The following is a 12,970-nucleotide window of genomic DNA, read 5'->3' as shown; positions in this document are numbered from 1 at the left end:
ACTCTAACAGCCAGCCTGCTTGTTACTGCTGCATGTTGTCCTCATACATGTCACCCTGTCAGCACACTCAGCTCTTTGGGGTTTGTAATAAATTATCTTTCCAGAAATAATGACAGCAACAACATTCCTTTCACCTGGCAGTGATTTATCCCTGGTATCTCTTCCCTCAGTAGGTGCTCCTACTAACATATGAATAAAATACAGCTTTGTTCATATGTCCAGAGCAACCTAAAGGCTTCTTGGCAACAGTCAGAAAACCTAGCATAAGATCCTGACAGAACAGGACAAATTATCTCAGGTTCAAGGTCTCAGGCTATTCACTTACAGACTTAGTCAAACTTGAGAGCAATCTGAAAGGAATTTCAAGTGGAAAGAGTTCAACATTTTTTCATTCTTTACTACATGCTAATTTGGCACACTCTGATTAAGGATTTTTAGTCTTTGCAGGGCGCAACATCAGAGAAGATATATTGCTAGTCTGAACCAATGGGGGAAGATTGCTTCTTATTATTATGTAACAAGGAACATATGTGCTACCTTAGATAGTGCTCCATAGAAGATATTAATTTAGTGAAAACTTCTTTTCTTCTTTTCCAGCAACTCTTAGTGACCACACATGGAGTAAAAGTTTTAATTGCAATGTAAAAACATGAATGGAAAATATCTTAACTTTCACAAAACCTATAAAATCCCCCCATAGCTTTTATTTAAAAAAACTTAGCATATGTATATTAAAAAGATAGAAACCTGTACTCAAAAGTATTTGCACTATTCACAAAGTCCCTCTAGATTCTAACCAGCTACCATGAAGGTCTTCATGCCTTGATCCAGTCAACTGCAGATGTTGCTGCAAGTGGCCTCTTTATGCGGGCAGTTTTCTATAAATCTCTTCCTTGTTCTCACAGAGGTTTTGCAAAACAGATTCAGCCAAAATCACACAGAGCAGATATCATTCATCAAGGTCTAGCCTCTACACCAGATACCTCCACTTACCCATCAGTTTTCCTAATGTACGTTCTACTGTAATCCCATAATTCTGTTCAGGAAATACCTAGACATACTTCATCAGTTGGTGGAGGAAAAGAAGGGGATCCTAGAATCTGGACAACTAAAATCTCAACAAGGTCCATAGAGGTCTTGAACTTTAATAAATCTGTTTCTCACTGTAAAAAACCTGCCTGATTTCTTGGATCTTGCTGGGCCTCACAATAAGATTGACTGTATACAGAAACAATCATTTACCTTCAAAGAATTCTTAAATCTCTTACTGTGAGAAGCTCTGGCTTTTCTATGGCTGTTAATAGTCCCGTTTAACTTAATTGAATCTATCACTAATTTATAGAGCACTACAAAGTACTGAAAATGAAGAAGAAATTATCTTTTTGATAGCATTGTACACCTCCACGGCAATGTAGCAGAATGCTGATGTACCAAAATCAAACTGGCTGGTTAGTAGTAGATGCAACTGAAGTGGCAGACTTCCAGACAGCAAGTTCTCCATTTTTCCACACTGAAGGATGTTGGATGTAGATAGTCCAGGACTGTTTGATTTCTGTAGGCTGTAGCTAAGTGGTCCGTGGCCTACTCCTGCCATCCATGGATCATCATAAATTAGCAGTTTTGTCCTTTTGACCACACAGTATTAGTTGGATGATATCAAAAGAGACAATTGATCATATGAAATTGCTTGTGCAGAAGTGACAATATGAGTTACACCTCTTCCTTAGCTGCCACTTCTGCCTAACTCTCAATTCGTCATCACCATATAAGTATGGAAGCTTGTTCTTACTTAATATTCTCTTAATGAGAGAGAAAAAAAGATGCTGCTTTGGATGATGGGGTGAGAGACAAGGCTGGCACTGTATACCAATGTATCATTCCTGATAGTCAGTATCAGATCATGTAAAGTTCTTCACAGCAGTGAAACACTATACTAAAATGTTCTAGGTGCTTACTTGGAAACAGCACAGACTGTGTGGACAACATGTTCTCAAATGGCATTCAGTTAACCTGGATTAAGGTTATAAATTGTGTTCACACAGCAATTATCACAAATCATTTCACTCAGATAACTGCAACCCCAGAAAAATTTTCAGTTATGGCTCATGAACTAAGATGCTTGATGTAGGTTTGTCATTATTAACTAACAACTGGCAAATCAAAAGTCACTTTTGGACTTATTTGAGTCTAATACACTCTGCGATTGCCAAAATCTTTATTTTGGGTTATTTAAATAATTGCCTACAGTGTAGTCCCAAGAAACCTGTAATCCAGAATTTTGTTCCATTCAGTGGGGAACAAATAGGATTTCTAATAGCAAAGTATCATTTTTATGTTTCTTAACAAATGCAGCAGCACATCATACTTTGAATTGTTGATTTTGGCATTTAAGGCAGATGTCAGTATCAGTTATGATTAATATGCAAAAATGCACTTTTTCAAACCATCCCTCTAAAGATAAGCTGAGCAACACAGAGCCTTATTGCACAGGCTGTAGGATTTCCTCTCATAGCCTGGCTACCTACATCTCTCTATGCCTCCTGAGAGAACAGAACAGGGCCATCTAAACAAACATGAAATAAAATCCATGAATACAATACAACTATGTATTTTTATAGGGTGAGGGAAAATCAAAAATTAAATTAGAAGAGATATTAGGGAGTAAACTATAAAAACATCCCTCCTTAGTATATCATACCTTCTTCTGCTAATTCCTTCCATCTTTCTTTGTTTGCTTGAATGATCTGCATCAAGTTGTTCTTAAAGCTTGTTAGGTCTACAGTTGCTAGAGAATTTTCTGTGTGAGTCCCTCCATCACTTGCTGTAGTTTTAAAATTGTGTCGTCTTTGTGTTTCAGCATTGCTTACTGCTCCCAAACTATTCTGGCTGCAAAAGGGAAAAAAAAGAAAAAAAAATATGAATTAGGTGCACAATAAGGTAGTTTTTAATAATACACTAACAGTTCGAGTCAAATTCCTACAGGTAATCACTATATAGAAATAAGAGCGTTCAACAAAGTATGCCTAAAAAGTATGCCTAAGATACAAGACATTTCTGCAACTCATGAAACTGTAACCTGGGAATAATTCTTACCAACCTTTTTCCAGGAAAGCCAGGGGGAGGGTGGGGGTTGTGGAAATATATTACTTGTAGGCTGGATCTTGAAAGAAAGTTTATGTAACCATTTTGGAGCAGCTTCTTTGCTATGTTTTTAATCAGTATCTTTGGGGGCTCACAGGAAAAACATCTGATAGCTATTTGACCCATTTGAAAAAAGCAAGACATGACAATACATTGGCAGATAAATGAGTTTATCTTCAGGTAAAATTTCTCTTCAAGGTACAATACTTTCAATTGTAGTCAAAACAGGGTGTAGTACAGTGGCAATACAATCCAGCCCTTCAAAATAATATGGAAAACTAAAATACCCGGAACTTTATTAAAATTAATAAGAAAAAAAAAAAAGGCACTAACCACCACTTATGAGCTACTGCAGCTACCTTACAAGTAAGGTAAAGTACAGTCCAAAGTGATTATTTGTATGTGAATATGCAGATAAATGTAAAGGTATAGAAAAAAATATTGTTTTTAGGATGAAAATTAATTCTGGATTAATTTCAATTTTAGGATGAAAATTAATTCTGGCTTTGCACAGGTAATCACATCACACCATACTATTTTATTTTGTAGACATCTTCTATCATGGTGCAAAAATCAAGAGCTTGATGGGCAAAACAACAACCAAACAAACAAAAAAACCACCTACATCTCATTAATAGTGTACTTAAATCTCTCAAGTGGAATTTAAATTGATTCATTTTTGGCTTCCATGTATATATGAAATAATACTAAAATGGGAATGTGAAGAAGCAAAATGACCTACCGCATCTTTATCAGGAAGTGTAGTGATAGAACAAGGTGTAATGGCTTTAAACTAAAAGAGGGTAGATTTAGATTAGATATAAGGAAGAAATTCTTTACACAAAGGGTGGTGAGGCACTGGAACAGGTTGCCCAGAGAGGTAGATGCCCCATGCCTCGAAGTGTTCAAGGCCAAGTTGGATGAGGCCCTGGGAAACCTGGTCTAGTGGGAGGTGTCCTTGCGCATAGCAAGGGGATTGGAACCAGATGATCTTTAAGGTCCCTTCCAACACAAACCATTCAATGATTCTGTAACAAAATACTCAGAAAAAAACTAAAGTTGCCTTCACCACTTGCACTTCCAAATGTCTATCAGAAATCAAAGAACTGTTAATTAAAATTATACTGAAAAAGACTCAAGGACAACAGAACTAGGAACTTCATTAATCTATTACAAAGGTTATACTCAAAGGAAAAGTGCTATCAGAGATGCAGTGGAAAATAAACTTATATTTTATGTGTGTATTCTACTCATTATTGTGTTTTTGCCTTTTATTATGCATGATCATCCACAGTCGATGGAGGAATAGCATACTGCAAATACAAGATAGCACCACGTGGTGGCAATACTGTATAGCTATTTATGTTACTTTTCCAACTCTTAAAATAATTATAAAAATTCCAAGAAATACATCATTATGTTAGTTATGTCAGTTCAAAACAGAAACAGTATATTCATACCCGGGTTATTATGTTAGTTATTTCAGTTCAAAAAAGAAGTAGTGTATTCATACCCGGGTGTCCCAAATGCAGGACTTTCAGATTTTGATGCTTCCTCTATAAGAGGCATAACAATTTTCTCCATTGAGTCCATAAGAAGAGAAAACGTTGGTTCTACTATGAAATCAATGAAACCTGAAGGAGAAGAAGAGAAAGATTTCACAGCTCTCAAAACTAAAAATAAATTCTTGATATCAGGCTGATTTTCTGACTGTAGTCCTAACAATATACTAGATACCACTTGTACAATCTTGAGGGGAAAAAAAGCAAAACCAAAAAAAAAAAAAAAAAGAATCTGTGTAGATATAACTAGACGATAGTAATTATAGCTTTTCATTCCTTTTTCCTGTAAATTTTATGCATTGCAGAACACACCTGCCATTTTGAAATGAATATTATTTATTGAATAGAAGAGAAACACAGTTGAGCCAAGGGGCTAGAAGTCATACTGTCTCTTTTACCATTCAACACTTCTTGCCAAGGAGTTAATACTTCAAACTGCTGTTTATTATTCTGTGGAGGTAAAGTGTTATTTCACAGTGTGTAGGAGTGTTCTGTCAAATCAGTGAAGAGAACAAGTAACATCCCTAGGAGACAGCATTCATCCCACAGTTCTGAGATGTCAGCTCTGAACAATGTCTTTTGCATTTTAAAGTGCTCATCAAGGTATGGAATGACACAGTGAGAGAATGAAGCATTATTCACCACTGAACACTAAGAGGAAAAAAGTTAAAAATAAAAAAATCTAAAACATGAGCTAGCAATGGATTTCCAGGAGTCTTCATACTCTAACCAGGCAACACAGCACAAAGGTGAGCAGCAGTGCTTCAGCCTAGGATCCAGCTTCCTTTCTGCAGTAGGTGTGATGCTCAAGTGCATTGCCTTTCAAGTCCCAGTGAAATGGAATAAAGGAAATTCTAAGTAACACGAACAGACAGTACAACATGCTTCAACTCAAGGGTAAGACACCTTCACCTGTAGAATCTCTCCAGCAGTTCCGTATTCACTCATAAAAAGTACAGCTGTTAGTAGGACATGCTGATCTATGCAGTATGCATCTAGGGTAGCCTCAGTGATCTTTACCAATTTTTATTACATTATTATTGCTGAAGGAAATGGGTGTAGAGAGAGCCAAGACCTGTATTTCTGAAAATGGGAAGCTGAATTTTGCCTGCTGCTGACCAAAATGAAATTAGAATTGGTGAGAACAGAACATAGTGGTCCTTTTCAGCCCAAGGAGGCTTGACCATGCCACACCAGATCTCCACAGTCCAGACATCTGATGTGTGAATTAGCTTTAGTTGAGATGCACCTACAAAACGTTACCAGGTTTTCAGATTGTAGCACAGATATACCTTTAAGTTCTTAAGCAAGAGACAACCTGTTTGAGGATATTATCTACCAAACTCTGAAGTGTGTACAGTAAAAACTGGGCTCATACCCAGTACTTTGCTAAATCCCTCTCGTATCCCTCCCTCACACCACATGTTGCAATAAGTCCATATTCTTTGGAGACCAGTATATTGTTGCTTTAAGGGCACATGAGTTCAGTGAACAAATCGGTACAAAGAAATAATTTCTATATGATGGGATTTGGAACATTTAAGATTCAAAATGAGTGTAGGAAAGGTCCACATGATTTTATATGCTCCTACACATACAAGAAAAACAAAAACACAACTTGTCATTACCTATTTGGGATTGAGCTACCAAAGTAGACTTGCGGTCACAGAGTGGCGAAAACTGAAGACCTAAAGCAGCCTCCTTGTCTCCCTGCAAACAACAATGTTTAATATTATAAGCACATATTTAATATATGGACAGAGAGACAAATGAATCTGAACACTGTTAGTATTTATTCAACAGATTACTTTCTTCACTTATATTCTTAAACAAAAACAAGCTGCAGGCAAAAAGAAAAAAATCACTCTACCTTTAGAATTTCAGGAAAAGTAAAAGTCAGAATTATAGCTTACATTTGACAATTTTTATATAAAGGAACTTATTGCAAGCAAGCTCTTATCAAGAGCAAGGCATCTGCCAATGAGATTTAACATTTGTCAGGGAAGAAAAATAAATGACATTTTATATGAAGTCTGTCAGTATTCACCATTTAATCCTGCTGATCCCAGATGTGATGGGATTGGAGACATTTAGCGTGTATGTAATTGTACACCAAACATTAAATGTTTCCTTCTATTACATTGGTTTATTCAATGTGTAAAATTTCTTCAATGGATTTGCACAGGTAAAGGGCATGATCTGACTAATTCATTCTCACTAGCATGCATTTCTCTACTGCTGAAGACAGAAAAAAGAACAAGTTCAATTTCATTAGTAATATGACTTGTACAAACCTAGTTCTGTAAGTATTTGAACACCTTACACCTGAAAAGACTTTTTTTTTTTTTTTTTTTTGTCAAAACAGTCTAGACAGGGTAGTGTTATTGCCATTTTACAGCATGGTAGGTCAACTGACTTGCAAAAGCTCAGAGTGTCAAGTTGCACAAAAAGCTGAGGAGACAGATCTTTCAAAGGAAGATATAATTTGTGTTGCTGAACAAACCTAGCTTCCAGAGGCACTGACATTATAGACCAAGGAAAACTTGGTCTTTCAAGTAAAATGGTTCTACATGTTAGTCATGGAGAGTGCTGTTTCATGATCATTCAGTGGGCAGAGGTAAAGGAATATACCATTTTTGCAAAGATCTTATCAGAAGCTGATGTATAAAGGGGGCAGTACCAACCTTCCTTAGTCTTTTTATCATGTATCATATTTCTAAACTTCTCTCAAATCTAGTTTAATAATAGCAATGAAACCACTTCAGACACAATAACAGATGTAACCCACAGATTGTGTTTCATGTGGAAATGGAGATTTTTATTACTATGGTAATAGTAATAAATTTTACACCCAAGTGTTCATAACTTGCCTTTAGTGTATAAAAGAACACAGGTTCAGTTACTACTAAGAGCAGTGTTAGTGGTATCTCTATGTAAATGCAGGCAACAGATTGTGATTTAATATAAAATGGGGTAGCTCTAACAATTCCAGCCATTGTAAATATAGGATTTCTAAAGCAATATTAATTTTGCAATCTCCTCTTAAACTAGATATTAAAAAAGAGAAAATTCCACACTGGTGAGGAATCCATTTGATGTTTTTTTATGTTTTCAATTAAAATAATTAATACATAATTAATACTTAAGTGTCATGTAAAACCAAGTCTGCCATAAATTGTAATAAAGGACACAGCATTGATATCTAAATTGATTACTAGAATCTCGTGAGATTTAAAATCAAGATAAAGATCAACAGAGTGAAAAAAAAAATTCTCAGGTGCTGAACTCACTGGACAAATTATCTTTTGCACTTTTGGATCTCTGCAGACTGAGAGCCTAATGTTGTCTGAGCTGTGGTGCTTCTTTGAGTGACTTGAACTACATATTCCTTATTTTTAATTTTTGAGATTGGTGGGTGTATTTCTATTTTAAACAAATAGCTCAGATTTTCCTTGGCATTATAACACACCTTCTGTAGTTGTTTTTAAACTTTAAAAGTTCTTTGGCTTTTTCCTTAAATTTAACACCTGCACGTATTTTAATTATGATTAACAGTTAACAAAGATTTTTGTCTAGGTGAATGTTCATTTTTTTGCTAGGGCCCACTACTTTGAAAGCTGCCTGTTAATACATTGTTTTCTTGGTGGTAGTTATCAAGCTCTGCTGCTTTTTCCTGCAAGGCATAGAAGTAGTTGGATTGCTATTTTTAGAAAAAGTAATTTTTAGAAAAGAAGAGGAGGACTTAATGGATTTTGTATACATTTGGACTACTTCATCTTGGCTGACACAGATCTGGAAATCCCAGAGATTTTCACCACACGTGTTCAGATCAACAGAGCAGATGAGGCATAACCAAGCCAGAGCATCTAGGAAGCAAGAGGCCTCCCATGTCTGCACTACATTTCTATATGTACAGTTACTTCATCACACTTTATATGTGTTGGAACTGCTCCACACATGCTGTTATTCTTAGCTATTCCGTAAAGGGGGAATTCAATTCCTTGCACATTCCTCTACAGCCTAAGTGACTTTCACATTTTATACTGCTGAGCTGCAGAAAAACACACTTGGTGACTTGATTCTATTGCTAAATGCCTGCTCATGGCTTTGAACAGTTTATTTGTGATCCAGCTACTTTGTCTAATGAGAGTATAGCTAAAACATTAGCTGATCCTATGCACTCAACAACCAGCGTAATGCTGTTTATTGCTAATGCTACATCCACTTGACTGAACACATTGCCTCACTGTCCCATGGGCTCTGTCTAGTCTGTCATGTTTTTACAGTTGGTCATTTCTGACCTTTTCAAGTAATATATATCTGTGGTAGTCTGCTCTTCCTTTTTCCTCTGAAGTTCAAAATCCTCATCATTTCCATTTACAGAAACAGACACAAACTCATGACACTACTCAGTATTTCCACAAAATTTAGTCCATTCTTTGTTTAGATTAAGGCACCAGCTCTCCACTCTGTCTCCCCATTGCAAACCCCAGAGTCAAGGATGTCCTGATGCTCCCTATTGAGAATTTGTATAAAGAACCACTAGCAACTAGGCAAGAACATTCTAGGGCAGATCAACCTAATAACCTCCTGGTTACTGACTGACTGGTTACTGACTGGCTGGTTAACTTACTGACTTTTATTCTCTGATCCTTTCTTCCAGCGTGACCTGATTTGAAAATGTTAATATATAGCAAAATAATGACGATCAAGATGAGTGAGACATATACTGTTTCATTATCTCTATTAATCATTTTTAAAAGCTGTGCATAACTGTAGGAACTGTGTAATATCTAAACTGTATTTTGGTTACTTTAAAAGTGTGCATGGCCAAAATAGTCATTACAGGGAGAACGTTCCCCCTTCAGAGAAAATTTTTTTCGCCTGCTGAGGTGAGTCAGAAATTGGCAGTAGTGACACCAACACCTATGATTTTTTTTTCTTTGAATTCAGTATCTCATAAAAAAGACTTTCACAAGGGTGTGCCTTCATTTTTGTTTTAGGATATATCCTAAAACATCATCAATATATCATCCAGGGTTAACTGGATGATTCCCTCTAACCTCTGGTTTTGGATCGGGCTGTTATGAAAGCAAAACCTTCATAACGATGTGGTGTGTGCATGGCAAGCACTGGCAAGGAAAAGTAATAGGAGGGTTTTCTGAAATATTAAATGGAGACAGAGCTTTGCATTCTTCTCTGAACATGAATCTTTCTATTTCAAGTCCCTCACCCTACCCTATAAACGCTTCTTTTTAACTCAAAGCATATATAAATTTCTGTCTACAGAATGAAAACAGCTTGACAAGTTATATTATTATTGAAAGAAAAAAATGCTACAATACTTAAAATCCTGGTATCAGCTGAAACAGATATGGAGCTATAACAATTTCATCTTATTCACTCACATAAAGTTGAATTAATGTCAGTGGTATGTATTAAGAGTAAGGAATATATACTACTGACTATGCTCATCAATCAGACTTAAGAAAATACTTAATTGTGTAACAATTGCTTCTTGAACTAGCTTATTTAAAGATTTTTAAAATGGCACCTGTCGAAAAAATTCTTCCATCAGGGCCATGGTCCACCGGTAGTGCAGTTCCCACGATTTTGCTGGATGGCTTATGTCTGCTGCATGTAGAATCAAAGACATGGCTTTGGCTTTGTCTACCCTGTCAATTCAAGGACATGCTCCAATTATCTCAGAACAAAAACAACTATTTGAAGTCTTTTCTTGTACATGAGCTCATTTAAAGACTACAGATAATGAACAGAATGGAAAATGACCTACCCCTCTGCCTGCTGTAGAGTATGTCGCATTGTTTTAATTTGTTGAAAATGACCCGACATATCTGTAGACAAGACCATCTCAATGACCAAGCTACGCAACTCCCTAAGAATAATTAAAAGCAAAATGACTCATTACAATTCATTTATTCTACATATGGAACATTTCCTTAAGCAGTACTTGTTAATTTATAACTTTCTAAACAGCATCATGGTTTTTATTACATTTTTTAAAGCGTTTAAATAAATAATTAACAACTTGACCATTATATTGTAAAAGGATTGTGTAGAAGCAATGTACTTCAAAAAATGTTCTCTGTAATCACTATTTCAGGGTCACACTGGTTCGGAATTCCTCTTTTCTAGTATATAAACTAAAATTAAAGGCATTTCTGTAAGGTATTATAAGTCATTCCTTCCTTTCCAGAAGTAAAGTATTCAAAAAAAGTTAGTCTCTAGACTCGCCACCACACAGGAGAATATATTGGTATCTTTTGTTACTGCCCTCATATTAGTGCAAAGCAGGCACAACACTAAATCTAGGAAGAAGACTGAAAACACTCAAAAGAGCAAGAGGTATTACATCTGAAATGCTATGAACATTATGCCAATATATGAATATTATGTCAAACTACAACTCATCTCAGAAGTTCCTTAATGCCTATTACATGAGTCAAAACAAGTTCAGGATTTATAGTTTATCTGTGTCTTGGTATTAGGGCTAGAGATTTTGGCTTATCCATCAGTTTTCTCTTAAGTGAATATTAAAATAGTAAAATATGAATCATGAGAAAGCATATTAATTTTCATAGTATGTGAAAGTACATTTATTTTGTCAGTAATTATTACTGATTTGGAGAATTCTGCTTTTCTCAAGGTAGAAGGATTGTATGTAGACCTTGTAGGAGTCTATTGCTTCTCTATATGTTTTTAACAAGGCCTAGAGAGTACACATGGTGGAGAATTCATTCACATTAAATCTTTGTTTATGAAGCATATATCTTCATGAGCAAATCCAATCTTAAGACGTCCAAGTATCAATTACAACAGTAGAATCCTACTTAAGTAATTCTCACTGATCTTTTATACCATATTCAGTCTTTGATTTATTTAACAACATTTGTTTTTCAAAGAAATACATTTTAAAAGAGGTAAGTTGTAGTTTTCTTCAGGGTTGTTAGAATGTTTCTTTATAATAAACTATCAAGACTGCTTTTGAGTCAAATTAATGGCATATTTAAGCTGATACCCCTCATTGCTTTTTGTGTTATTCCTGACTTACTTTGATATAACTGGATAAAGACTCAGCCCTCTCACTTCTACTCAAATGATAATATCCAGCCATAGCAACCTGAGTTTAGAAAATGACTTACCTTGTCTGACCTCATAATGAGAGACTAATTTGCATCCCAACCTTTTCTTCTCCACAATGCTTTGAAAGCGTAACCTTCAAACATAGCCAAATCCATTTAAAAAAAGAAAAATGCTAAACTGCATGAAAACTGAGGGCTCAGCATTGTTAAACCTTGCTGCTTGCAAAACTGAAATAATTATCACTTCCATTCCTATGGAAGATTCTCCTATTACCTTTCCAAGTTCTGAAATTTCTTTCAGGAGTATTCAGTAATATGCCCACTCCCATCACGTAAGACACACACACAAGCAAAATGCAGCTTCTGGTAGATTCACACTGTCATGGCAAGTGACAAACCCAAATTATTACGTCTGTCACCTGAAGAAGAATAAAACAATTTACTGTCCTTTTCACACACTACTGAAGATTTCAGGCCACTAAAACTGCTAAATAGCAAAGAAGAAGCTCTCCTACCTACAGTATGCAAAGATTTTTCTACCTGCACTCTCATCCATCATTAACAGAGAGACAGAAAATACAGAACCAGTAGAGAAACATTTAACTAAAGTTTCACTAGATCCAAGAGGGTTCAGTGTACTAACATTGCACAGAAGATTACTCTTGGAATCAAACCATTCCTTAACCATCTCCCAGGGAAAAAGACCCTTTCAACTTCCATATTGAAGGAGACCTCAGCCAACCTCAGACAGAACTCCCGTAGAGAAACCTCTGCCTACTTCATTAGGCAGTCCACAGCTAAAGGTATCATGATAATACAGTTAGCACTGCTCACGCTACCACAGCAAAATGATGCATAGGTGTTACCACCTTTTGTTCTATGACAAGAAAAGCAACTGTAATATTTATAACACATAGCAATTTTGGGGAGCCCACAGTTTGAAGAATACTGCTTTTGTGTATTCAGTATCCATTTTTCTTAAGTGAATGGTTATCTCCTCTTCTGTCATCTTTTCTTAATCTTCCCATAAACATATGTCCTATGGATATTTGTAAACAAGTAGCAGATGAAATATTATGTGAAAAAATGACATGAATAATGTTGCAATAACAAGAGACAAGGAGTAACACATGAATTTCTCCATTAAGTATTTATCCAATAAAC

At 35.8% G+C, this 12,970-nt stretch overlaps 1 protein-coding gene across 1 annotated transcript in view; it reads right to left on the bottom strand.

The window, feature by feature from the left end:
- Window positions 1-12,970, bottom strand: part of PDE1A (phosphodiesterase 1A) — a 153,847-nt gene that overhangs the window by 19,177 nt on the left and 121,700 nt on the right. The window contains exons 9-13 of the mRNA XM_050711700.1: window positions 10,498-10,599; window positions 10,258-10,378; window positions 6,332-6,413; window positions 4,655-4,775; window positions 2,699-2,886 (exon numbers count right to left, since the gene is read on the bottom strand). Coding sequence (XP_050567657.1) covers window positions 2,699-2,886; window positions 4,655-4,775; window positions 6,332-6,413; window positions 10,258-10,378; window positions 10,498-10,599 — 614 coding nt within the window. The remainder of the gene's footprint in view (window positions 1-2,698; window positions 2,887-4,654; window positions 4,776-6,331; window positions 6,414-10,257; window positions 10,379-10,497; window positions 10,600-12,970) is intronic.

This window comes from Cygnus atratus, chromosome 6 (genome assembly GCF_013377495.2).
Source record: "Cygnus atratus isolate AKBS03 ecotype Queensland, Australia chromosome 6, CAtr_DNAZoo_HiC_assembly, whole genome shotgun sequence".
Classification (NCBI taxonomy): Eukaryota; Metazoa; Chordata; class Aves; order Anseriformes; family Anatidae; genus Cygnus; species Cygnus atratus.
This window is presented reverse-complemented; position numbering and strand designations above follow the sequence as displayed.